Source organism: Caenorhabditis elegans, chromosome III (assembly GCF_000002985.6).
Source record: "Caenorhabditis elegans chromosome III".
Lineage (NCBI taxonomy): Eukaryota > Metazoa > Nematoda > Chromadorea > Rhabditida > Rhabditidae > Caenorhabditis > Caenorhabditis elegans.
In genome coordinates, this window is record NC_003281.10 from 7618116 (window position 1) to 7643811 (window position 25696).

Consider the following 25696-nt stretch of genomic DNA (forward strand, 5'->3'; position numbering starts at 1 on the left):
TTTGAATTATCAAAGTATTTATCTCGTTTAATGTAACATTAAATCTATTAGTACGAACTTTGCTCTAAAATAATTATAGTCTACATTGGCAAATTTGGAAACTTAGACTGAAACATCACTGTTAATATTCATTTGATTATCCATAATTTAAAACTTAGATTGTTTGGGTTTTTGTTAGCATTAACCTTCCCCTTGTAACCTGAAAGTTATAAATCCTTGCCCTAGATGTGCCCATCCATTTTCAATCAAACAAAATGATCAAAAGGATTCTTCTTTTCTCGGACCGTTACGGGAGACAACAGACAGCAACCACACCTGAAAACAGAAATAGAAAAAACGTGGAAAGTCAAGAGACCGAGACATAGAAAAAGGGAATCCGTGACCGCATTCTTCCATATCAGTTGGCTAATACGCACGCAAAACACTGCCACCACACTCCTTTTTTGTCCATTTCAGGAGACGATGCAAGATGAGATTTCAGGTCAAGGACTTGTACTGGTACAAATGAAATGCAGAAAGAATTTGAAGATATATTGAAGAGGAAAAGACACATTGACTCATACTTGCACTTTTTTGATTTCAAAATGCTGATATTCGCCAAATGTTGTGGAATTTATTGAGACATTAACAACTACTACTACATGTCGTGAAAATCCTTGAAACTGATATTCGAAACATTCAAACTTGAAAGCTTTCCGACCACATAGTGAACATCATCTGGTCACTTAAAATGTTTTTCTTTTTGTGTATTTCGTTAATAAAATAGAAGAAAGTCCAACAAACTTTGTTTTCGTAAAATTTTAGATTTTACCAAAAAAGAGAAAAAAAGCTTGTATTACTTTAGATTTTCAGATAATTTTTTTGAGTAAATCGGGAATCAAAACGGTAATGTTAACACTTGTTAGTTGCATTTTCATGAAAATTTTAATAAATGCCAATTCGACTTTGTAAGGATTCCTAAAATAAATAAAAACACTCAAAATATATAAAAGACTAGATAACTCACAAGGCGTGACGGAGGCCCTTCTTAAACGCCCGTTATCTATGCTTTACCAGGCTTGTTTGGAATTTGGCATAATTATTTTGTGATTTTTTGATTTAAACTAATTTTTTCAAGTCGTGAAGAGCCTCATCCTCATCCCGCCTCATCATAAATAAATTTTCTCACAGTTTGTTTCCGACAAGCCCGTAATTAATATTTCCTTCAAAGTGAGATAAATAGCGGTTCTTCATTTCCCCCGGTAATAGGTCAACATCTCGAAAGAAAAAACATTTGCGGGTAAGTGGTAATCGTGTGATTTATCTAGAAAAACATTATGTCCGTCACGGGAACGCACTTTTTTCAATATTAAAAAGAAGGGGAGAGTAGGTTACGGACGAACATAATTAATAGGTAATTCTTGTGAAAAGAGCGGAAAATGAAGATGAAGTGGACGAGAGTAAGGTGAAGGGTGGAAGATGATGAGTGAGAGTTTTGAATTGGATTGCATAACGAAAGGAAAACTAATAAAACTAATAGACTTGGTTCAGCTGAAGAAATTGGAATTACTGTAAAAACTGAGAGGGCTCATTTCCAGCGGGAATTCACTTCCAGATTTCCAAATATTTCATTTCGAAGGAGACCTTAAAAATAGGCCCGTACTTTTTACAGCAGGGTATGCAATAAAATGTTGACGAAAATTTGCGTCTATGAGATCCGTCGTGACCACAAATATCTAAACGTATTTTTTCGATGCTCATACTCTAAAAAGCAGAAAAAATGAAACTTTGAAATTATGAGTCTTTTGCCATAGATATTCCTACGCTGTTTAGCAACTTTATGTCTGGTTTAAGGCAAATTAATTTGTTGTGCAAAAGTTCGTCTGTGTTAGTATTTCTTTTGTGAAACAATTTTCGAATTGTGATGAATATATCAACCCTAATCTTCTGAAAGGAATCTCGCAACTTTGCCATTTGATGGTTCAGACCTTTTGCAGTCATAAACAATCAACCTTCACACCTGACTGCCACGTCATAATCTTTTTGTCCTTCCTTCTTGCAATATTTCCATGCCTATCACAATTCCCTCTCTTCCTGTCTTCTACCAGTTCCACTCTCCACGGTCACCATCAAAGACCTCAAACCATCATCATTTCTTGTCATAAACCTCCTTTCTCCCTCTTTTCCATCCCGAATGACCTTTCTCGGAGGATATTGGAAAAGGAACGAGAGTTCAAGACACTCAGGAGGCAATGTGATCAAGCGTGTCAATCTCATATCGTTCGTCTTTCTCACCGCAATCCAATTATCTTCACTTTTTTGCCGCTCATTCGTGTCCATAATGAAATTGAGAGCCCCGTCTTCCGCGGCACAAGTTACGTAATTCGGGAATTTATGAGATTCGAGATTTAAATGCAAATGAATTGGGTAGAAAGGAGAAGGAAGAGGGCATCAAAAGTGGCTATTAGAAAAAAAAAGGAATGGGGATCAATTTATGTTTAGAAGGACCGTAGCCTACTAACAGACTTCTGATTGCATGTTTCGGGAATTAAACTACTACACTTCCGCATATCAGTAAATAATTGAATTCTGCTGCGTATGTTCCACAAGGAAATGCTTTAAACTAAGCTATGAAAAATGCCGCCAAAAATGTATCTTTGGTCTCTCTGAACTTGATGGAAGTCGATCTAAAAATTTAAATATTATTTTTTTTATCCAAATGAAAAGTTGGACAATTATTCGGTGACTACTGTTAATTTTTTAATGGTTTGAAAACGGGATTTTACGTTAAAAATTTCTTTTTAGAAATGATGAGATTGATTAACAGTTTCGGAAAAATCATTTCAAAAAATTTGACAAAATATTCAGATAATTTTCAGAAATTCTCGAGGAGAACTCAACGATTCAAGACAATACTGAAGAATGACCTGACAAAAATTTGAGATCGCCGTTTCACAGTGGTCCGTCGGTGCAATATTTTTGATAACTTATATAAGATTTCTTTGCACATAACTTTCATCCCAGACGTGAGAAGACACATGACTTAGTCGGCAATAATTTTTTATTTCAGGTAGTTTGCGTTTTTGAAAACTGCCAACAATTTCTTGAACTTTCCTGATTTTTTTTCAAACTCTTTCCGAATCCTCTTATAATATTTTTGTTATTGAATATTGTAGAGTTTATTCAATTTTCTTTTTGATAAATTAAATTTTCAAGTTCGCAATCTCAAAAATCACAAATTTCCAATTTTCCTTTTGTCGAAAAATATAGTTTGCCAAATCTCAATATTTAAATTTGGTACTTTCCTTCTCAAATTGAAATTAAAATTCACTGTTCCCAGATGTTAGATACCTATGCTCTATTTGATGATGACATGTTAATTCAGTTGGTTCTTCGGTCAACCTGTCATCCATCCCATTACCGCCTCCTCCAGAATACCCGTTCTCTTTCAGATGGCTATCTCTTTACTGACGTGGCAACTCATCTCATTTCAGACGGATTGGGATTGTTGTCAAGGTTACCACTCTTAGTACCACCACTTTGTCATTTATGCGATACGAATACATAGATATATTATAAATAGAGGGGAGGAACGGAGATGTACTCTTCAGATACCAATGATGGCGGCAAGTCGTCTGTTGAAGTATTAGGCTTTTTGATGAGTTTGTTTTCATAGAAACAAATTTTAGAAAGGGAAAAGTGGAGCCTGAGAGGTCAAACATGTTTTATTTTAATTTTCTCTCAGCCTGTGAGCTCAGAAAAATAACGCAGATAAATTTGTTCAAGAGATGAAAAAATGCAATTGTTTTTTGACAGTGTTAGTTTCAGAATTCAACTTGACACAAAAAAAACAAGAATCACTCTCTCGGAATTCTCCAACCGGCCCCGTCAAATGAATATAACTTCCTAGATGTTGCACCACATTTCTCTGAATATTTCTAACTATATGGAGAATTTTTCAAATTTTAGCTTAAATTCAAAATATTCGATCCGTTGCAATAAATCACACGATATCTTCAGAGGAAAACTTTAAAACACGTTTTTTTTTTCAAACTGAAATAATATCAATATTGTTTTGGTCTGATCTTATCAAGTTCACAATAATATGCACTTTCAGATAAGTCTAAAAATAAAACAAATAGTTTGATAAAATTCCTAAATTCAGGTTTTCACTGTATGAATTTAAAGATTAAAAACTGTTTTTAAAATCAACTTTTAATATGATAATTTTTCAAAATGTTGATAGTCTTTGTTAATGCACTGACTTTTACAATATCCTTTGGAATCTCTTGAATGAATATTTTACTAATTTAATACAATTATTCAAATTTGCAAGTGGTCAAACTGGAATTCCTTTTAATAGTGTTTTAACTTTTTGCACTTCAATTTTTGAAAAAGCACCACTTTATGACTACGTGACCTCTGACCACCGATTGTGATTTGAGCTCAGGTATTTCGAACCCAGTTTTCAGATTTTCAACAGTTAGTTGTAAGCTCAAGAAACAAATCTTCACTAATAAAATTTACAAGTAGGCACACGTGTAGGCACGAGTTTGTGCCTACGTGGAAGGTGCACTTAGAAGTCCGTAGAGGAAATGGGAATTTATTGAAAAATAGTAGAAACTCATTAAATGGGAAAAACATACTAAAATATTGGAAAAGGAAAATTATAAATTGAGCACTTTCAAACTGAAATTCACATCACCTAAATCTAGCTCCGCCCTAGAAGATCATAGCTGCAAAATCAAAATCATGTGATCCTTCAGAACACCAATAACCATCACTTCTCAATCTTCTAACCGTATCTAATCAAACCTAACCTACTTTCGAAATTAACCTAGACCTACTAAATGTTGCCCTTCTTTTCATTTTTCCCGATAGGGAAAAAACGGAGTCGGAATGACACATCCGTCTGTTTTTTTTCTCTCTGTTCAAATCTTTTTCGCATCTTCTCCAGTAGCATGATGTAGTAGTAGTGCATCCCTCAAATGGTCCAGTATCGTCTCGAAGACACTGAGGTGGGCGGGAAGAACCGTCCTTGACCAGCTAAGTATTGCGCATGTTCTTCCTCCCCCGTTTAGCCTCCCTTACCTCCTATCTATGATTCTGAGAAGATTGGATTGTTAGGAAGAAGATGGCTATGTCTTTTCAATCCTTTACCTAATAGTAACCTACTTTCCTCCGCTTTTTTGTTTTCTTTTTTTTGAAATTCCTCATTTTCCCGCCTTCTATGGGAGGAGGAATCGGTCATGGTTTAATTGAGGACTCATTCTCCGACACTCTCGATTCTTTCAATCATTCTTCTTCCGAAATTCATTATTCATTATAAGTTTCATCCTTTTCAATCTTGAGGTTACGTCGTTCGGGATCTCAAGCTATTGTTTACGAAGAAGTAGAGTAGACCCATCCCGAGTTTTTGTTTGTCTAAGATCTCTGAGTTTCTTGATTGAAAAATTGAGTTCCTCAAAGTTTCCCTTTTATTGCTCTGAAGGCATGAGCTAAAATACATCCTGAAGTTGAAATCGAACATTTATACTAGGTTTTCAGATTTTCTCACAATTATTTTTTGATTAGTAAAAAAAACTAAGCATAAACTTCACGGTTGTATGATCTCCCTAGTTGAAGCAATCATACTGTACATGAGAAACCTTCTTTAATTTAGTTTGAAAAAAAACTCCTATATCAAAATGGCAGATTCGAAGCCCAAAGTTTTTAAATAAGGAGGTAGGATATTCCCAATTTAATGCTCAAAGTTTCAAAATTTGGAGCTCAACACTTTTAGATCACATTCACTTATAAAGCTTGAATATTAAATGTACAATTCTAATAATTTATTAGTTCAAGCTTATCTTTGATCCTCTCCGGTGATTAAAAGTTGGTTGCCGGTCGAAACTTAAAAATAATCTCTCTTCCAAAAAAAATTGCACAGTCTAAACTTTTTAATCTTCGTGTTTTGGTTGTTGCGTCTATCCATCCCAGAAAAGATGTGTTTATTCCACTATTTGCACATGCAAAGAAGAATGAGACCGTAACCCCATTAAGCAGTGTAGTCCGTGGAATCCCCCCACATCTACTATTACTACTCAATCTCAAGTGTTTTGAACGGAACCGAACGGAAATGCATGAAGAAAATTTTGAGGCGTGGAGAGAGTTTGGTGCGTGATCCTCGTAGTTTTTGCAACTGAGTTTTGCATGTGTTTTGTTAGTTTAAAAGGTTCAAAAAGAGAAAGATGGTCGGAAAGTGTAAGGGTCAAACAATTCAGTTATATGTACTTGCATCTGTAGGCGTGTGCACTTCGAAAACTTTTATGCTCTAGGCATTATGTTTGAAGATTCAGAACATTTTTTCATCTCAAAATAATTTGACCTAAAATTAATTTTTCTAATGATTTTTTATATGTATCACTAACAATCTGTGACAAATCTACAAAGCCTAATTTAGTGTGAGCTGCCCACTCACAGGTTCTTGATTTTGAACAGCTCATTGGATTAATGAACAAGCTAGTTTTAATGAACTGTAAAAACGATAGAACTGTGTTCTGAAAACTGAGATTAATCTATGTAGATTAAACTCTAGATCGATAGAATTCAAACAAGATCTTTGAATTGTTTTAGGCTTCCAAGATCTTCTGGATGTTTATCGAATGAAAAATTTAATCTTTACTTTGATGCAGAAACGGTAATCAAAGAACCCGGGAAGGCGTTAGATACCATTTTCCGCCTTATTGCTTCACCCTGGCAGCTACTCTTACGGTTCATATCTCGTATTTTTTGTACGTTTCAAATCATGCTCAACAATATGATTATGTGGTTTGATTGGACTCGCAGTTCAAGCCCAGCTCTTGTCCTTATCGGCTCTCGCCCTTATAAAATCTAAAGAAAAGGCGTGTGAAAGACACCTCTATAACGCCTCGACCGGGTAATAATTTGTATAAGAATATTTAAAGACAAAAACGTATGCCTGTCAGATTTTAGTTATCATATCTAGGTCAATTTGCTCTTTGTACTTTTATTTTCATAGACACAGCATACGCACTTACCCATCAAATACCTTATCTCTGCTATTGGAATAATCAGATTCCATTTTTCAACTTTTATCCAATTACAGTTCCATCACCTTTTCGGTAGGTATCACACTCCCATTTACATATATCGTTTTTTAAGTTCTATCTTTTTCTCTCTCCCGTTTCCTTTCGCCGCGTGTTTTTCTAATTGATAGTCATCTTTCTTCTTCGAAAGTGCAATTTGACAGGAAAAAGTGCAGACTTGTTGAAAATTGAATTTTGCAGGAATGTCTACGAGGAGCCGGGGCTCCTGCTCCTCACCATGGTTCATCACCCCGTTGGTGCTACTAGCCCTGTGCAGAGGTATTGGTTTGAAAATATTACATAATACGGGTTTAATACGGGGATAAAAAATTTCTAATTTGGGTCAAGCTTAGCTAAAAACTTGCCAAAAAATCTTGAGCAAAAAGCTACGCTAAGAGCACATTGAACACTAGTATCTGACATTTGGGGATTTAATTCACAGTAAGTGATGCAGATCCAAAAATTAGAACTAGATAACCAACAAATTTTACCAAAAGCTTCATGAACTCGACGTTTTGTTTCAAAATCTTTTACCTTTGATCTACAGCCCACCTAGTAAAACACCATGAAAGCAAACTCATAAAACTGAAACCATATGGCTTCACCTATGGATTTTTACAAATGTGTCATTCAACCGTTTTCTTGATCTTCCGTTTTTACAAGTAGTTGTACCCACTACTTCATCTTCCATCTCACTTTTTCGGTTACTTTTTGGGGCGAGAGCGGAGGTGCCCCGGTGCCGCCTGTATCCAGCCTGCCAAGGTCATCACTGACCCATTTATGACGGCGGGAAACAACATGTTTGATGATTGGAATTGCGGTGGTCTTGTGTGTTGTTGGTTAAGAAAAATGACATGACATGAACAATTGGTATTTGGGAACAGATAGATTAAATGTTGGGAACTTTTACGCAAGCTTTGACACTTCAAAGACTGCCCATGATTCACATTTTACCTAGAGTTAAAAAACATCCAACTTGCTCAGATATAAAATAGAAAACAGTTTCAGTAAAGTTGTTTTTTTTTTCAGGGAGTCATCAAATCGCTAAAAACTTTGTGAACTCATCAACTCCAGATCTTCGACCCACATTTGTTGTAAATTTCGATACATCAACAGTTATTTGTCAGCACAGGTGAGCATTTAGTTATTGAAATTCTTAAACTGATTAAACTAGCAAGTTATATGGATGTGAACATCCAAACTAGATTGTCTGGAAAATTTAAGAGATATCTTGTTTATCAATTCTTTGTTTTCCAAATTTCTAAGTTAAAATTTCTCTTGAATTCTGACAGTAGTGCCCAAAAACAGCCAATTAAAAGAAAACCAAATGGGTCATCAGGCAAGAAAACAGGCGTATCAAAAGAGTGACACAGAGGTGTCATAAACTTTTTTTTGGAACACCGAAGAGTTGTTAACCTTGAGAGAATAGCAACACAAAAAATCAATTTCATGGATGATTGAAAAGAACAAAGTGTCAAATGGGTGGGAGAATATCGAGCAAAGTTGCAAAATTTGAATTTAGAATGATTTTGTGACCTCGAAAAAAGACCAAACTTTGTGGGATCAAGGAGAGAAAAAGGACAAAAAACTGGTTTAAAATTTTGAATTTTCAGCTCCGATCCAACAGACCTGCATATTCATAACATGAGCTCTTTATGCGATGGAAAACAAGATTGTTTTGTGAATCCTGCTATGCACGATGAAGTTTTCCCTTATTGTGGTTAGCCTTTTTTTTTTCAAAGTGCAGGTTTCCAATCAATTTTCTTTCAGAACACAAATGCCAGTCAACATGTAGTGGGAAAGGAGCGTGTCTCTACGATGGAGCCAAACCTCAATGCTATTGTGATTCCGGATTCTCTGGTTCAGCTTGTGAGCTTCAAGATAAGAATGAATGTTTGGAGCATCCTTGCCATATGATGGCTCAATGTCAAAACACGTTGGGATCCTATGAGTGTCGGTGTCTGCCAGGATATGAAGGAAATGGACACGAATGTACTGATATTGATGAATGCTCAGATAAACTTACATCTAGATGCCCAGAACATTCTAAATGTATCAACCTGCCTGGAACTTACTACTGTAATTGCACACAAGGGTTCACACCAAAAGTAGGCTTTTGCCATAATTATCACAAACATAAGAATCTATTTTTAATCTAAAAATTCGAAAAACAAGTACTTGAAAACTTGAGAAATGAGACTTGGAATTCTTCCACTTTAGTCATGCCATATATGTATATATATATATATAAATTCAATTTCATGGATGATTGAAGAGAACAAAGTGTCAAATGGGTGGGAAAGTATCGAGCAAAGTTACAAAATTTGAATTTAGAATGATTTTGTGACTTCGAAAAAAGACCAAACTTTGTGGGATCAAAAAGTATAAAATCCTAATTTCCAGGGAAACCAGGGATCTGGTCTTGACAAATGCGCAGATATCAACGAATGTGAGACTGGAGCCCATAACTGCGACGCAGACGAAATCTGCGAAAACTCAATTGGATCATTCAAATGTGTCAATAAATGCTCTCCCGGGTATGAGCTAATTGATGGAAAGTGTGAAGATGTAAATGAATGTGGATCTGAGAAACTTCATAAATGCGATGTACGTGCTGATTGTGTCAATACTATTGGTGGATATGAATGTGAATGCGAGGAAGGTTTTGAAGGAGATGGAAAGAATTGTCAACGTAAGTGTGGGCATTCCGTCAAACTACCCTGTAAATTTTGAAATATTTTGGTTGTACATTCGTCGCACATTCTTGCACTTCTAGCAACTTTTTAATTTTTGCGAGAACGTGAGGGTAAATACGAAATAAATTTCAGAAAGCTAAGACAAAGAATGAAAAATTATGCGTTTTAACAGCACTGATTTACCTAAATATATAATTTCCACCATTTCAGCAAAATCGTCTTGCCGTAAAAACTCTGCAATCTGTGATAGACACGCATCTTGTCACATTGTCCTAGACATCTGTGACTGTAAAACTGGATACACAGGAGATGGAATCACATGTCACGATATTAATGAATGTGATGCCAAAGATACACCATGCTCAGATGGCGGAAGATGCTTGAATTTGGACGGAGGATACGTTTGTTGCAAAAATGGACAAGATGACGCCACATGTATTAAAGGTGAGTTACATTTTGCCCAAATTACTTTAAGTAAGCTCATAAGTTTCAGACCAGGGAGCATTTTGCTCTGGAGGATGTGGTGACAACGCAATTTGCTCCAATGCAACTTGTGCTTGCATCGATGGTTTCCGTGGAGACCCACACAAAAAATGCGTCGATATCAATGAATGTGTGGAGAATGACTCGGTTTGTGGTGGAGTCGGAGATCGTTGTGTCAATCTATTCGGTGGATTCAAATGTTGCCAACATGGATCTACTGAAGCCGAGTGCACAGATCAGGCGTTTTCATCGGATTCTTCCACTATTTCTAGCCACGGAGCAGACTTCACAACAACCGGAGAACAAATTATTGAAGGTTCCGGATCGATTCAAACTTCATCCGGAGGATCCATCACTGTAACCCGTGGTCTTATTCCCAAAGATGTTGAACTAACAACTTCTGGAAGATTAGCCTGTACTTCTTATTGTCCACCAAACTCTGAATGTGTAGGAGGGTACTGTGAATGTGTCAGTGGATACGGTGGAAATGCATTAGTAGGATGTGAAGATATCGATGAGTGTATCACTGAAATATGTAATATCGAGGCAAATGAATGGTGTGTTAATCTGATCGGAGGATTCGTTTGCTGTAACCCAACGAATGCAACTCATGATGATTGTATAGGTAAGTTAGCGGAAAAATTCAATCTTTTAGCTTTGAATATTCAGTTTTTGCTAATTTATCGTTCAATTGGGTAAACTTGGCGCTTATTATTATAATAGCTGTTCTAATCGATTTTCAGATTTTCTAACAAAAGTTAAGATATACGCTTACATGATTATCATATTTCTATTAAAAGGTACCTACTATTAACAAAAATTGCAATTTTACTATTTTAATAGGGTTCAATATTTCCGTTACTATGTAGCTTCAGATAACTCCTCGCACCTTGGTTTATTTCCAATTTCTGATTTTTTACACATCTTCCAGGTCTAGAAATCACAAAGGAAAAAGGTCTTCATGTTATTGGAGGCAACGAGGAGGATACTGTAGTTGCTACAAGATCAAATCATTCGACATCTGATCAATTGATTACACAAGTTGTTCAACAATCCAGAAACTTCTCAACTGGACAGATCATTTTGACACGTGGAAAAGTGTCTAGTGGGGAAGCTGTCACACAGACAACTGACGCTGATGAGTTTGGCCTTGAAATTTCTGCAGCTGATTTGGCTGGAAGTGGATCGGGAATCACATTACCGACCACTCTTGAACCGAAAATTGAAGGATCAGGAAAGAAAGCATCAGGAGGTGTATGGACTGAAGAAGATGAAGGAGAAGATGAGGATCTTATGGAAGAAGGATCTGGGTCTTGGAGTACGACTATCAATGGAACAGGAATTACTGGATCCCCTAGATCAGAGGGTACAATCAGAGTTAGAATTACAACATTAGGAGAGGATGGTGAACCAGAAACCGCAACAAAGCCAGGAATCAGTGCACCTGACAAAACTGGAGAAGGTTCAAAAACTGAGAGTGACGGAGAAGAGAAATTGACTGTTGAAAAAGATGGGAAAGAGGCACAGTCGTCTGGATCAAGTGCTACATCATCTGGAAAAAAATCCGAAGCGACATCAGGATCTTCTAGCTCTTCTGCAAAATCTGGGACCGGATCGGAAGCTTCTGGATCTTCTGGAGCTAGTTCATCTTCCGGATCAGGAGTTTCGGGAGAGTCTGGATCATCGGTTTCAACAGAGTCTGGAAGCTTTGGAACCTCTTCTAGTGGATCTGTTGGATCAGAAGCAACTGGATCGACAGGAGTTGACGGATCTGAATCAGGGAAGCCATCTAAATCATCAACTGAGGAAAAATTGCCATTTACCAAAAACGGGGAAAAATCTCCAATATCTGGTTCGGATACAACCGGCAAAGAATCCTCAGAAGAAACTACTTCGAGAAAACCTATCGAAGGATCTGATTCGCTTACAGAAGGATCCGGATCTGGAGAATGGTTTGAAACTGGTTCAAAGGGACATTTCGAGTCAGGATCCAAAGTATCAGTTACTTCGGGAAAAGGACCAACTCAATCAGGAGCCGAAGGATCTGGATCGGGACCAAAAGTACCAAAAGGACCAGGTGCTCCCGAAATTACCACTGATGGTGAGGAATCTTCTTCAACATCAACTGGGGATAAGTCTGGTGGCAAGCCAGCAGATAAGTCAGATAATAAGAATGTGCCTAAAACTGGAGATAAGAATCCAGATATCACAACTGACGGTGAGGACTCTACTTCTGAAACCTCTGGAGGTGAACAAGGACCTAAAGGAAAGTCAAAGGGACAGCCCCCTGGTGACAAGGGTTCCGAAGTCAAAAAGCCAACTTCTGAAGTTGATGGACCAGGAAATTTATCAGGAACAAAAGGAAAATCAAACGTTCCACTTAAGCCAACTGATCTTCCAGAGGAAGGATCTGGTATTCTTACAACATCTTCCGGAGGCAAAAACTCTACTTTTGAACATGGAACGAAACTCGAAAGACTGCCACCAAAAACCGAGGATAAATCATCTGAAACTCCACAACTCGGATTGGAAATCAGTGCTGGAAAGAAGCCTGAGCCAGAAGATGGAACTTCTAAGGAAGTTGGTCTAGAAATTCTCTGGGAATCCACAACGCCAGGATCAACAACATTAGATTCTGACAGTGTGAGTATCTACGCTTTGATCGTTGTTTTCAATTTATGTTTCTTTTCAGGTTGGCCTCGAAATTTCGGGATCTGACTTGACTAAAGCCACAAAGAAACCTCATGTTGAGATTGAAGGATCAGGCACAGGAGATGAAGAAATTAGTGAGTTTCATTTATTTTCGTTTATTTTCACAACGACTGCGTTTTATATTAATTTTTAATTGTTTTTATTTCCAGCTGCTACCACCCGTGATGTATCAAAGAGCACTAAGAAACCACGTGTAGAAGTCGATGGAGGTGACAATGGGGAAACTTCTGGAGTTGATGGAAAGCCTACAACTCCCGCTCCGACGCCATCATCTTCCGCAGAATCATCTACCTCTCGAATTCCAACAACTTCTGAAGCTTCCCCTGAAGGTGGGTCTGGAGAAGCTGGTGTTCCTGAGAGTCCAGATGGATCAGGCGAATCTTCTACATCAGCTCCAGATGGAGTTTCTCCAACTTCTTCCGCAACAGCTCCAGAGGTTCCAACTACCTCTGCTTCGTCTACTCCAGATGCGGTAGAAGAATCAGGAATACCTTCCACTTCAAAACCAACTGCTGAGCCATTGGAAACAACTGCACCTTCTACTGAAGTAACAAGCCCAGAAGGATCTGGAACGGAAGAGTCCACTTTGCCTCCAACGGAAGGATCTGGAGAATCAACAACTTCATCTGCTCCAACTGTTGAGCCAGCTACCGTTCTGCCTCCACAAAACCGAAATGAGAAGCCAGAACCAACAAAAGACACATTCGCGTTGCCAACAACAACCACTGGTGCACCACAAGCAAATGATTCTTCTGTGTAAGTTTTGAGATTTAAAAAGTAGAAAAGTCCATGTGAGTTCATTCTGAAAATTTACAGCGAAAATACTAAATGCACGAGCAGTGACGAGTGTGGTCTGGATGCTCTTTGTGAAAGAAGGACTGGAGTTTGTCGATGCGAGCCAGGATTCGAGGGTGCTCCACCAAAGAAATCTTGTGTCGGTGAGTGACTTTGGAAAGTCTGTTCTTGAAGACTCTAGTATATAGAAATATAGTTTTTAAAATAGTGTAACTTTAAACTGAACAGTTAAATAATTTTAGATTCAATTTACATTCAATTGATATTTAAAAGTTCAATAAAAATTGTAGAGTCAATCAAAAGTAAAAGGAAATAAACAAAAGAAAAATTCAAAATTCAGATGTTGATGAATGTGCCACTGGAGATCATAACTGCCACGAATCAGCCCGTTGCCAAAACTACGTCGGTGGATACGCATGCTTCTGTCCTACTGGATTCCGAAAGGCTGATGATGGATCTTGCCAGGATATCGATGAATGCACAGAGCACAACTCCACTTGCTGCGGAGCCAATGCCAAATGTGTTAACAAACCTGGAACCTATTCCTGTGAATGTGAAAATGGATTCCTTGGAGATGGATATCAATGTGTTCCAACCACAAAGAAGCCATGCGATTCTACTCAAAGCTCCAAGAGTCATTGTTCAGAGAGCAATATGTCTTGTGAAGTAGACACTGTTGATGGATCAGTTGAATGTAAAGAATGTATGGGTGGATACAAAAAGAGTGGAAAAGTATGTGAAGATATCAATGAATGTGTTGCTGAAAAAGCACCATGTTCATTAAACGCCAACTGTGTCAATATGAATGGAACGTTCTCTTGCTCCTGTAAGCAAGGCTATCGTGGAGATGGATTCATGTGCACTGATATTAATGAATGTGATGAACGACATCCATGTCATCCACATGCTGAATGCACAAACCTTGAAGGATCGTTCAAATGTGAATGTCATTCTGGATTCGAGGGAGATGGCATCAAGAAGTGTACAAACCCACTTGAGAGAAGCTGCGAAGACGTCGAGAAGTTCTGTGGAAGAGTTGATCATGTCTCGTGCCTATCTGTCAGAATATACAATGGATCATTGTCTTCCGTGTGTGAATGTGAACCAGGATTCCGATTTGAGAAGGAAAGTAATTCATGTGTAGATATTGATGAGTGTGAGGAGAGCAGAAATAACTGTGATCCTGCATCAGCCGTTTGTGTTAACACTGAAGGATCATACCGATGTGAATGTGCTGAGGGTTACGAAGGAGAAGGTGGTGTTTGCACTGGTAAGTCATTTAATAATTCATTTCGTTCAAAGTTTGCAACTCCAATTTTAAGATATCGATGAGTGTGACCGCGGAATGGCTGGATGTGATAGTATGGCAATGTGCATCAATCGAATGGGATCATGTGGATGTAAATGTATGGCTGGATACACTGGCGATGGAGCTACTTGCATCAAGATCGAAGAAGAACCGAAGTCTGATAAAACTGCCTGCACTGACGAATGGTCTCGCCTCTGCGAACTTGAAAAGAAACAGTGTACGGTCGACGAGGAAGAAGTTCCACAGTGTGGAGCTTGTCTTCCAGGACATCATCCAATCAATGGTACCTGCCAATCTCTTCAAATTTCTGGTCTGTGTGCTCAGAAGAATGATTGTAATAAGCATGCAGAATGTATTGATATTCATCCGGATTCTCATTTCTGTAGCTGCCCTGATGGATTTATCGGAGATGGAATGATTTGTGATGGTGAGTTAAATATATAACGATTTTTTAATCCATAAATAACATTTTCCAGATGTCGATGAGTGTAACAACGCTGGAATGTGTGATGATGAGAACACCAAATGCGAAAATACAATTGGATCATTCAACTGTGTATGCTTGGAAGGATTCAAGAAGGTTGACGAAAAGTGCGTTGTCGATGAGAAGAAACAGCCGAATCGCGAAAAGATCGAGATTGACGAAGAGAACTCTTCATCATCAAACTCTGGACAGGAAAAACCAACTACTAAAGGTATTGTGTCTTCCACGTCAGCCACGTCCTCTGAATCCACCACAGCGGAACCACATGTCACCACAAGTATAAGTAGCACCACATCCACCAAAGATATGACGTCTTCCAAATCACCTGAAAATGTGACAATGTCGTCTGAGTCACCAGAAGTGAGCACCTCGTCTTCAAAGTCAACCACGGCTTCTGAGACCACTGTTTCATCTACACCGTCTGAAAGTTCCTCATCAGAGGCACCTCTCACTTCATCACCAGCAACAACCACTGAAGTGATCACTGAGAGTTCTGTAAAATCCACAACACCAAAAGAAGAAAGCTCTTCTGAAATAACTGTCAAATTGTCTTCAAAGTCACCTGAAGTCACTGAATCTTCTGTAAAGTCTTCACCGTCTACACCAAGTACGACGTCGCAAAGTGTTACATCAACTGTCCCTGAAACCTCTAAGTCAACTGTTTTGTCTTCTGAAGCACCTGTGACTTCTACATCTCCAACAGAAGTGCACACATCATCCGAGACCAAGCCATCTCTTAGTGCATCTTCAACCACCGGTACGTTAGAGACAAGCACGCCATCATCTGAGGCAATTGTAAAGTCCACCACAACACCAGATGCAACTTCTGCATCGTCCGAAGCCTCTGTGGAGTCCACGTCCGTGTCTCCTGGAGATGTCACATCTTCAAATACACCGGTGAAAACAAGCACTCTGTCGTCTGTAACTGTGACTACTGTCTCTGATATGTCTACTGAAAGTTCCACAAAATATGTTCCTGTTGAACAAACAACCCCTGTGAAAGTATCTGAAACTTCTGTCGAGTCAACGTCCGAACCACAGTCACATGTAACCACATTATCAACAACTTCGCCAGATTCACCTAGCTCTGAATCAACTACAAACTCAGCAACTATGGCAGAAGTCCAAAAATCAACGAAAACACCAAGTTCTTCAGGAGACACAAATTCCACAACGCCATCAACATCATCTCTAGCATCTGTGAAATCAACGTCTGCACCAGAAGGTACTTCAGCCTCCGTGGCACCTGTAAAGTTATCGTCTCTATCTCCTGATGTTTCACAACCGTCCACTAAAACTTTTGATGCAACAGAATCTAGCACTGTCCAAGCATCAGAAACATCTTCTGGAACATCTGTAAAGTCAACGTCCGAACCAGAGTCCCATGTAACCAAATTGTCCATTACCTCGTCTAATCCATCAAGTTCTGTACCTGTCACAAGTCCAAAAAGTACGCCAACAGTTCCAGAATCAACGGAACAACCGACGTCCACAACGCCTTCTGGTCAGTCTTTAACCCCCATGAATTCAAACTCCGAAGTATTAACAACTTCTGAGCCACATGTGTTGTCATCTTCTTTGTCTCCTGATGTTTCACAATCGTCCACTACACCCAATAATCTGTCAGAATCGAGCACTGTTGAAACACCAAAGACGTCTTCTGAAGTATCTCTAAATTCAGAAGAACCATCCACTACCGAAGCACCAACAACCTTGTCTCCTGATATTCTCTCCACCACAACTAATAATTTGTCCCAATCTAGTACTGTCTCAACCGAGGATCGCTCAGAAATATCTTCTGAGAATTCTGAAAAGCCTACATCTGCACCAGAATTAGTCACATCTTCCGTGACACATGTCGCGTCCTCTTCTCCAGACGTTCCTACCGAATCTTCCGAACCAGACGATCTGACAGGATCTAGCACTGAGAATATACCTGAAGCATCTTCCAAACAAACAATTTCGTCAACACCAACACCTGACACTACAACTGCTTCAGAAGAACCAACAAAATCAACGTCTATGTCACCCGATTTATCTACCACATCAAATGTATTGTCCGAGTCTAGCACAACTCCTGAATCTTCTTCTAAATCACCTGTATCGTCTTCAACAGAAGGGATAAGTGTCGTGACGTCAACCGAGTTCTCAAAAGTCCCCGAGTCCACAATCTCTTCTGTTTTGGAAGAGGATCTCACTAAAACCACTCCTTCACCAATCTTAGAAGAAACAACGACGGCATCAGAAACTTCTGAACCTTTAACTGAAGACTCACTAACTGTGTCTGTAAGAATCCACGAGCTTACAACATCTTCAGAAAACGTCCCCAAAGAATCCGAATCCACAACAACCTCTTCAGAAAGTTCTAAGCCTTCTCAAGAGCCGGCTGGCATACTCACATCAACTGTCGTTGTCCCAACATCTTCTGTGTCGTTGATAACAGCTTCTGAAATTGAAGCTATCACTTCAAACACTCCTTTTAAACAAGGTAGAACACCAATAACCACTTCTCCAAAATCACTTGTCAAGTCTACCACGTCTCCAAGTACTGTCACGTCTTCTGAACCATCAGAATCCACCAGTGAATCGTCGTCAAGTCCTGAACCATCCACGTTACCAAAAGAGAAAGGAAACTTATCAGATAAATCTTCAGAACGTACTACTGTTTCTACAACTGTCTCTACCACAACTCCGACTGAAGAAACGACTACTTCCGAGTCATTGATTCTCACTGCTGCTCCATCCAAGCCAACAGAATCTACAACAGAGTCATCCGAAGCTCCAACTACACCGGCTAAAACATCTGAAACAAGTAAGACCTCTTCTGTCAAATCCACGTCTGCACCAGAAGCAGTTTCATCTTCTGAAACTACTGTCAAACCAACAACCTTGTCTTCTGACGTGTCGTATATTAGTACTGTCACCGCATCCAGTTCTTCAGAGCCTTCAAATGTTTCATCCACATCACGAAAATCTACAGAAAATGTGGAAACATCCACTTCACAATCTGGTTCCTTAGAATCAAGCACCATGTCATCCACCTCCTCCGAACCAGAAACTAATGCACCAGCAGTCACAGTGTCTTCTGAAGCGTCGTCAACAACTCTCGAAGAAAACAGCTCAACATCTTCACCAACGTCTTCAGAAGCATCTGTGAAACTATCGTCCCTATTCCCAGAAAGTATCACTTCTGAAGCCGTCACAGTGTCGTCTAGAGCACCAGCAGAAATTACTATGTCTTCTGAGTCCCACCGTGAAATAAGCACCGTGTCATCTGAACCATCAGAACCTGAAATCCCACTATCCACAACAGTTTCTCCAAATGTTGTCACTGCTTCTTCTATCCCATCTGAAGAGCCCATCCTTTCATCTGTCACGTCATCATCAACTCCACGTGTCCGTCTTATCACCGGTACTCCCGATGATCTCATTGTATCTGTCACTGTGCCATCTCACGGGAATCGTCGTCAAAACATCACCGCGTCTTCTGTCCCTTCAAATTCCACATCGCCAATCATTTTGCCTTCAGAATCTTTGACCACTCCACAGCCACCACCTACCACCACCACAACTGCAAAACCAGCAACCACATCAGGTATGTTGAATGAAATTTTAGAGTTAAAAGTATAAAGTGATTTTGCATGAATTTAATTTGAGAGCATGACAAGTTTTTGAGTATCTAACCAACCTCTAGGCAAACGAGGACCACCAAGCATCCAACCACCAGCAGAAATGTTCACGACTCCAGCTCCACCTCCACCAAGTAATGGAGGTTATGGAGAGGAGACGAATCAAGAAGAAGAGCAAGTAACCTCCACAACAACTACAGAAGCTCGTAAGTTTTGGAATTGGGAGGCATGAAGTTTTTTTTAAGAATTGGTTTATGTTTTTAACTTTTTTAAAGTTATGTTTGATTTAATGTTTTTAATTTGGAAATATTAAATTTAAAAAATGAGTTTGAAGGCATGATGCATCCAATAATTATTTATGGTTTAAAGCATGAAAAAAACATTTATTTGATTTTGAAATGGATTTTTATTCTTCAAATCAACTGATATCATTGAAGAACATCTCCAAGTTAAAAAAATATCCCAATTATTTTTTATTCAAAAAAACGTCTTTACCCTTACATTTTCAGCATCTCTTTGCTCCACAGTCACATGTCACTCATTGGCAACTTGCGAGCAATCTACTGGGGTTTGTATTTGCCGAGATGGTTTCATTGGAGACGGTACAACAGCTTGCTCTAAAAAGAGCACAGCTGATTGTATTTCTCTTCCGTCTCTCTGTGCTGACAAGGCAAAATGCGACAATTCAACAAGATCCTGTGAATGTGATGCTGGATACATTGGAGATGGATACGTGTGCTCACCGCATCCACAGGATTGTGTGCTTCGTGATAACTTGTGCTCGCCAGAAGCTGTCTGCCAGAATAGAAGATGCCAATGTCTTCCAGGATTTACTGGAGATGGAGTCAAGTGTGTTAGTATTCACGAAAGAGCAAGCAACTGTTCCCAATGTGATGCAAATGCTCATTGTGTTGGTGGAACTACCTGCAAGTGTAATGTAAGTTTTCTTTTGAAGTAGATTGATAGAAAACATAAATATTTTCAGCCAGGCTACTTTGGCAACGGTCTCTGCTGTGTACCTGATCCATTAGACTGCGTCCACTTCACTGGAATCTGTCACCCGAACGCAGTATGTAATTCGGAATCCCGTCAATGTCAGTGTTCTTCTGGCTTCTCTGGAAACGGAGTTTCATGTTTCCCACAGAAATCATGTAGAACTGACAAATCAGTGTGTGCGAAGAATGCTATTTGTCTTCCAACTGGAAGTTGTATCTGTCGTCATGGATTTAAGGGAGACCCATTCTATAAATGTTCTTCACTTGTTTCAAAGGGTTTGTTGGTTTTTCCAAATAATTCCAAAACGCATTAACCTTTTAATTTCAGAACCAGCTAACCAACAAGACCTTTCTGATGTGAGCTCGTGTGTCACACCATGCGACTCTTCCACTCAACTCTGCATCTCTGGAGAATGTATTTGTAAATCAGGATTCCGTCGGAACTCGACACTTTCCGGCTCGGAGACGTGTGCAGACATTGATGAATGTGCGGAGAAGTCTCATAAATGTGACCGAGTTGCTACATGTAGAAATACATTTGGATCCCATGTTTGCACATGTCCAGATGGGCACGTTGGAGATGGAATCACTTGTGTTCCACATGTCAATCAAGGAAAACTTTCGGGTCAGTATTGATACCAACTCGAACTTCTTTAAATTAATATCGCAGTTGGTTAATTATCAAATTTTCAGTATACTGTGAAGCTGATGGAATGACATTGGTACTTGGTAACGAGACAGCTGACTTTGAAGGGAAGATATTTGTGAAAGGACAAGCTGAGAATCCATATTGCTCGAAATCGTTCAGCTCATTGTTGAACTCTCGCAAGCCATATGTTTTCAAAGTCGTTTTCCAACATTGTGATGTACAACTTCTCGATAATGTAATTTATTTTGATCTTACTGAAAGCATTTTTCAATATTCATTTTCCAGCATACTATGGCGTCAACAGTGGTTGTACAAAAACATGCAATGTTCTTGACGAATAAGGTAACTTTTATTTATTCAATTGTGTATTTGTAAAAATGAAAAACATTTCAGGCCGACTCCTACGACCTCCGATGCCAATACCCAATTGGTTCCCGTGCTGTTGAATCTCATGTGAATGTTTCTGAACTTGCTACAACCTCCACACTCACAGAAAAGAATTCTACACTTGCTCCAATCTGCAGATTATCAGTTTCAAATGATCAACATTCATCAATCAGTTCAGCGATGGTCGGCGACACTTTGAAGCTTGCTTTGGAAGTTACGCCATCCGAAAACTTTGGCATTTTGCCAAGAAACTGTTTCGCAATCAATATTGAGAGTGGAGAGAGATATACATTGACAGATGACATGGGATGTGCTATTGATGAGTCATTGTTCCCACAATGGTCTGCTGCCACGTCATCAAAAGTGCAGGCAGTATTCAGAACATTCAAATGGCCGGACAGTTCAATGATCAGATTCCAATGTGACTGTAACCCTTGCGTTGGGCAATGTTCTACACCAACATGTATTTCATCAGCAAGATTTAGAAGGCATCAGACGACGTCACCTGTTGTGAACGACGAGATTCGTCAGGAAATGGTTTTGGTATGTTAAAGTAAAGCCAAAAATATTTGCATTGGTTATTCTAATGCCTAGATTCGATCATTAGTGATCGTACACATGTTTTCCAATTAGAATGCTTAAAGATCAACTGTTACCCAGATGCGGAATTTTGGCGCTTTTTGCATCAAAAATATTCTGTTCAAAAAGCGAGAAAGAGCGATAAAAGCTAGAACTTACAGTACTCCTAAAGGCGCACACTATTTTGCACTTTGAAAAATCGGACGCTTAAATCGGACCGAGTACTACAAAACCTAAAAACTTTGCATCCTGGCAATAAATACGCGTGATTTGGCAAAACAGATACTAATGCAGGCACGAGGCAGGCGTAGGTCGTAGTGTAAGCAGATATACATTTTTGCGGCAGTCTTACTAGATCTCATTGTCACTTCAAACATTTCTTCTAAAAACACATTTTCCAGATGTCCGGAGTTGAATCCCTAGCAGTTTCATCTATCATCAATGTCCATGATTCTCATGATATGAATACATCTGATGACGATGACGTCACATCATCCCATGTGGATGCCACGTCAAAGGAATCAAAATCGATTTGTGTGAAAATGGCTCCACTACTCATCGCATTGGGCTCATTTGCAGTTTGCTCAGCGATATTACTGTACTTGTGCTCTAAGAAACCAAAAACAATTGATCTGGAATCAGAACTGAGATTCTAGATTGATTGTTTCAAAATATTGTTTTGGTAATTCATATTTTCGTATTTTCTTATCACTGCACTGATAAGAAATCTTCAATCACTTGCTACATACTTGTTACATTCCAATATTTTTGTTATTTTATTTACCTACTTTTTTATTCTTTAAATCCCCCAAAACTTCTCTGAAATCTCCGACAACACTAACAAATTGCTCAGGGTTTTGATCGAAACCAAACAGAATTTTCTCTTTTGTTTTAAAATTTTATTTGATAATTTCTAATTTTCTAAACTTTTTATTTAATTATCGTATTTATCACATCTCTACAGCTTTTCTCTACCATTACGTGTGCCTCGTTTTCCAATTTTTCTCAATTTTCTTTTAATTTGTGCCTTTCCAAAAAACCCTTGTTTTTGCGTGTTTTTTTCTGTGATTTTTTTTCTGTAAAGTTCTTCAACATGTCTTCCATAAATTATCAAGATAATTTTTTTAAAGAAAGAAAATCAAAACCTTTATTTATTTACATAAACTTTCTTTCATATTTCGACTGAAATGAAACCAAACAGAATCACATTATTCTAGAAGAGAAGGGTTAGTTAGAGAGGGGTGCATTAGAGAAAATATATGAATACTATTCGTGTGGTAAGGAAACATGGAAAGCAATTAGTTGAGAATCTTGATTTTAAGATTATTAGATCCCGGTCTGCTTGCGAATGTAGGCAGTTACAAGGCGGAATGGACGTTCCTCGTATTCAATATATTGCTCTTTGGCGATTTGAACCTATAAATGTTATAATTGAAGACTGTCAATAAGAATCAAAATATTACCTGATCTCCATCCATACGATTCAAAAGAGTGACGCAGACAATAGCAGACTGGAATCCAGCGCGACACGTGAAGCTGGCGAAGCAAGTTGACTCCATCTCAATATTTCGTACTCCAAGAGCATTTAGCTTCCGCAAGAAAGCATACTTGTCTTCTTCTTCGTAATCGCAAAAGTATCCATCAAGACGCATCTGTCCCTCATAGAAATCGTCGGCGCACATGGTTTTTCCAGTTTCAACTGGAATGCTTTTCTCTTTTCCGACTTCGCAAAGAGCCTCGCGGAGTGCGGCATCGAGTTGAGTAGGCCGCTCAATTCTTTTTCCTGCGATGATTTGCACATAGGTATCTCCAAGCTCAGCATTCATGGCTTCAGTTGACACAACAACAGTTCCTGGTGGAACACCGACTCCTCCAGATGTTCCAAGACGAATGAAAGTTGGGTTCTTAACACCAGCATGGTGCATCAACTTGAAAGATTCGACGAGCATGATGCTCAAAGATGGGGTTCCCATTCCATGCTGTAAATTTATTTTTGTCAAATAATTGTCGCCTCAAAATAACATACGTTGATCCAGCAAACTGGTCCAGTTTTGTAAATCACGAAACGGTCAGACCGTGAGAGATTTTCAGAGCATGGAATATTGGCCTCTTTGGCAAACCATTCAGCATACAACTTGAAACGTCCTGGAGATCCTCCAGTGCAGACGAACTGAAATTAACTTAATGATAGTGCAAATTATTATTCACTAAAATGATTCAATTTCGGCACACAACACCTATAAAAACAAAAAAAATCTTCCGTTGCGGGGAATCGAACCCCGGCCTTATGAGTGAGAGCCATAAATCCTAACCACTAGACCACAACGGAGCGTGTTTGACACGTGCAGTAAAGACATAGACATTCCTATGACACGAAGGGCGCTTGTGTAACAATTGGCTAGAAGTATTACCCGCCCTAGGAGAGAGATAAACTTATCAGTGAGGAATATGTAGCTCTTGAAAATTCTAGATTCGTTTTGTGTTGGTATCGATTCAAATTATATTTACCCTCTATTGAAATTGGACACCAGGAGGCGCGTGGCTATGCAAATTTATAATTCAAAAAGAAGAAAACTCGCATGACAACTAACGGGTCAAAAAATTGAAGAAATAAAAGCGCCAAATGAATGAATATATTTTTGTGTTTGTTCTGTTGATCGATATGTATGAATAGAGAAAACTGTTGCATCATTCTACCTGGGAAGTGAAGACATAAATGGATTATTTCTCATATTTTTTGGAACATTATGAATCACCAGCCGTGGACCGCACCTACGGCGCGGCCCCCGACTTCTTTGAGAAAACACATTAGATATACGGTGTCTATCGCGGACCTCGATCGATGCCTGCTGCGCACTTAGCATAAGGTTTCCCAAAATTTCGTTGCTCTGATCAGAGATCAAACTACATAGGGACAGAAGGACACGCGCTTTATATATAGTAAACGATTTTTAAAGTGGAACATTTCTCGAAGATTAGGAGTGAACTAATATTAAAACTAATGAGGGAACTTTTTCACTTATTCAATTTTTTCTAGACTTTGTAGAACCAACCTTGGTATCTCCAAAAACTGCTGGAATATCGAGAGTGTCGACTCCAAAACCAAAGTGATAAAGAAAATCTCTTTTATCCTTGATATCGAAGTACTTGTTTGGCTTCTCCACATTTCCGTTCTTGACAAGTCCGTTCATCTTGATGGATCTGAAAAAATTCCAACTTATAGGAATGAAAAAAAAAACTTCATGAATAAAAGAGAGCAAAACAAAAACAGGAACCAGAATACGCGTGCTAAATGTCGTCAGTATCACATAGAATAAGAAAAGGGCACTCCAAAAGAGACGAGGAGAGAGCAGAGAGAGTAGACGGTTAGAGATGCTTAAAAAGGACTCAAATCCAATTTGGACAACTCGTGAGCTCCAGGCTACGTGATAAATAATAAAAACGAGAAAAACGAGATTCTACCTTTGCTACCAAGACTTTTAGTACACCTCAGAGAAAAATTGAAATTTAAAAGAAAAGTGAAACAATTATTTTTCAATCTGAAATAAGCAAAATCACTCTAATATATAAAGACGAAAAAGAACTCACAAATTTCCAAATGAAAATATTGAGAAAATGAAACTTTTATTCCGTAAAGCAAGTAACCTCGAAACTCCTCCCTTTTTATCTATCTTTTTTTTTGTTTTCGTCGAGAAAATGGGCGGAACGATTGGAAATAGATGGAAAGAAAAATTATTTTGCGGAAAAAAGAAAGCGTGGTGATGTAACAAACAGTTTCTGTGAAGAAGCTTCGACAAGTCAGAAAAATTGAGTAAAAGGACAAAGTTTTGAAATTTGAGTAAAAAAGTCAACAGGAACTGAACTTTCTGAGACAATAAAGACAAACAAAACGATGGTGACGCAGTTTAGAA

At 38.7% G+C, this 25696-nt stretch overlaps 2 protein-coding genes and 4 non-coding genes across 14 annotated transcripts; 2 read left to right on the forward strand and 4 right to left on the reverse strand.

Moving 5' to 3' along the window:
• Positions 1-6004: 6004 nt before the first annotated feature.
• T04A6.6 lies at positions 6005-6087 on the reverse strand. Its single transcript, NR_052461.1, has one exon. It is a non-coding gene; the product is annotated as an Unclassified non-coding RNA T04A6.6 (non-coding RNA).
• Positions 6088-7270: 1183 nt separating this feature from the next.
• fbn-1 (EGF-like domain-containing protein) lies at positions 7271-22963 on the forward strand (the record flags this gene model as incomplete). 9 transcript variants are annotated; one of them, NM_001276782.4, is made up of 25 exons in its annotated part: positions 7271-7346; positions 8097-8199; positions 8681-8787; positions 8838-9175; positions 9471-9759; positions 9974-10207; positions 10257-10871; positions 11184-12889; positions 12939-13032; positions 13108-13714; positions 13775-13896; positions 14094-15023; positions 15076-15489; positions 15539-15757; positions 16703-16771; positions 18200-18358; positions 19076-19141; positions 19241-19381; positions 19685-20112; positions 20161-20446; positions 20499-20795; positions 20864-21054; positions 21105-21161; positions 21213-21749; positions 22187-22959. In NM_001276782.4, 25 exons carry the CDS (start codon positions 7271-7273, stop codon positions 22439-22441), a joined length of 8340 nt encoding a protein of 2779 aa, NP_001263711.1. The 9 variants fall into 9 exon arrangements, with proteins under 9 accessions (NP_001263711.1, NP_001263709.1, NP_001263712.1 ...); NM_001276780.3 differs by having other exon boundaries at positions 11178-12889; positions 22187-22441; NM_001276783.3 differs by lacking the exon at positions 16703-16771 and having other exon boundaries at positions 22187-22954.
• On the reverse strand, positions 7827-7878 carry T04A6.7. Its single transcript, NR_131442.1, has one exon. It is a non-coding gene; the product is annotated as an Unclassified non-coding RNA T04A6.7 (non-coding RNA).
• upp-1 (Uridine and thymidine phosphorylase) lies at positions 22919-24986 on the reverse strand. The gene is made up of 4 exons (NM_066270.7): positions 24839-24986; positions 23812-23955; positions 23249-23764; positions 22919-23201 (listed from the first exon to the last, which is right to left on the reverse strand). Exons 1-4 carry the CDS (start codon positions 24974-24976, stop codon positions 23112-23114), a joined length of 888 nt encoding a protein of 295 aa, NP_498671.2. The 5' UTR covers positions 24977-24986; the 3' UTR covers positions 22919-23111.
• Positions 24033-24116, forward strand: ZK783.8. The gene has a single exon (NR_052462.1). It is a non-coding gene; the product is annotated as an Unclassified non-coding RNA ZK783.8 (non-coding RNA).
• On the reverse strand, positions 24043-24114 carry ZK783.t1. Its single transcript has one exon. It is a non-coding gene; the product is annotated as a tRNA-Glu (tRNA).
• Positions 24987-25696: the final 710 nt, after the last annotated feature.

Coding starts and splice junctions, on each gene's coding strand:
- upp-1 (NM_066270.7), bottom strand. CDS start 24,976: ATGAACGGACTTGTCAAGAACGGAAATGTGGAGAAGCCAAACAAGTAC. Junction 23,956..24,838: donor CAGTTTTTGGAGATACCAAG/GTTGGTTCTACA, acceptor AGTTAATTTCAG/TTCGTCTGCACTGGAGGATC. Junction 23,765..23,811: donor GACCAGTTTGCTGGATCAAC/GTATGTTATTTT, acceptor ATAAATTTACAG/CATGGAATGGGAACCCCATC.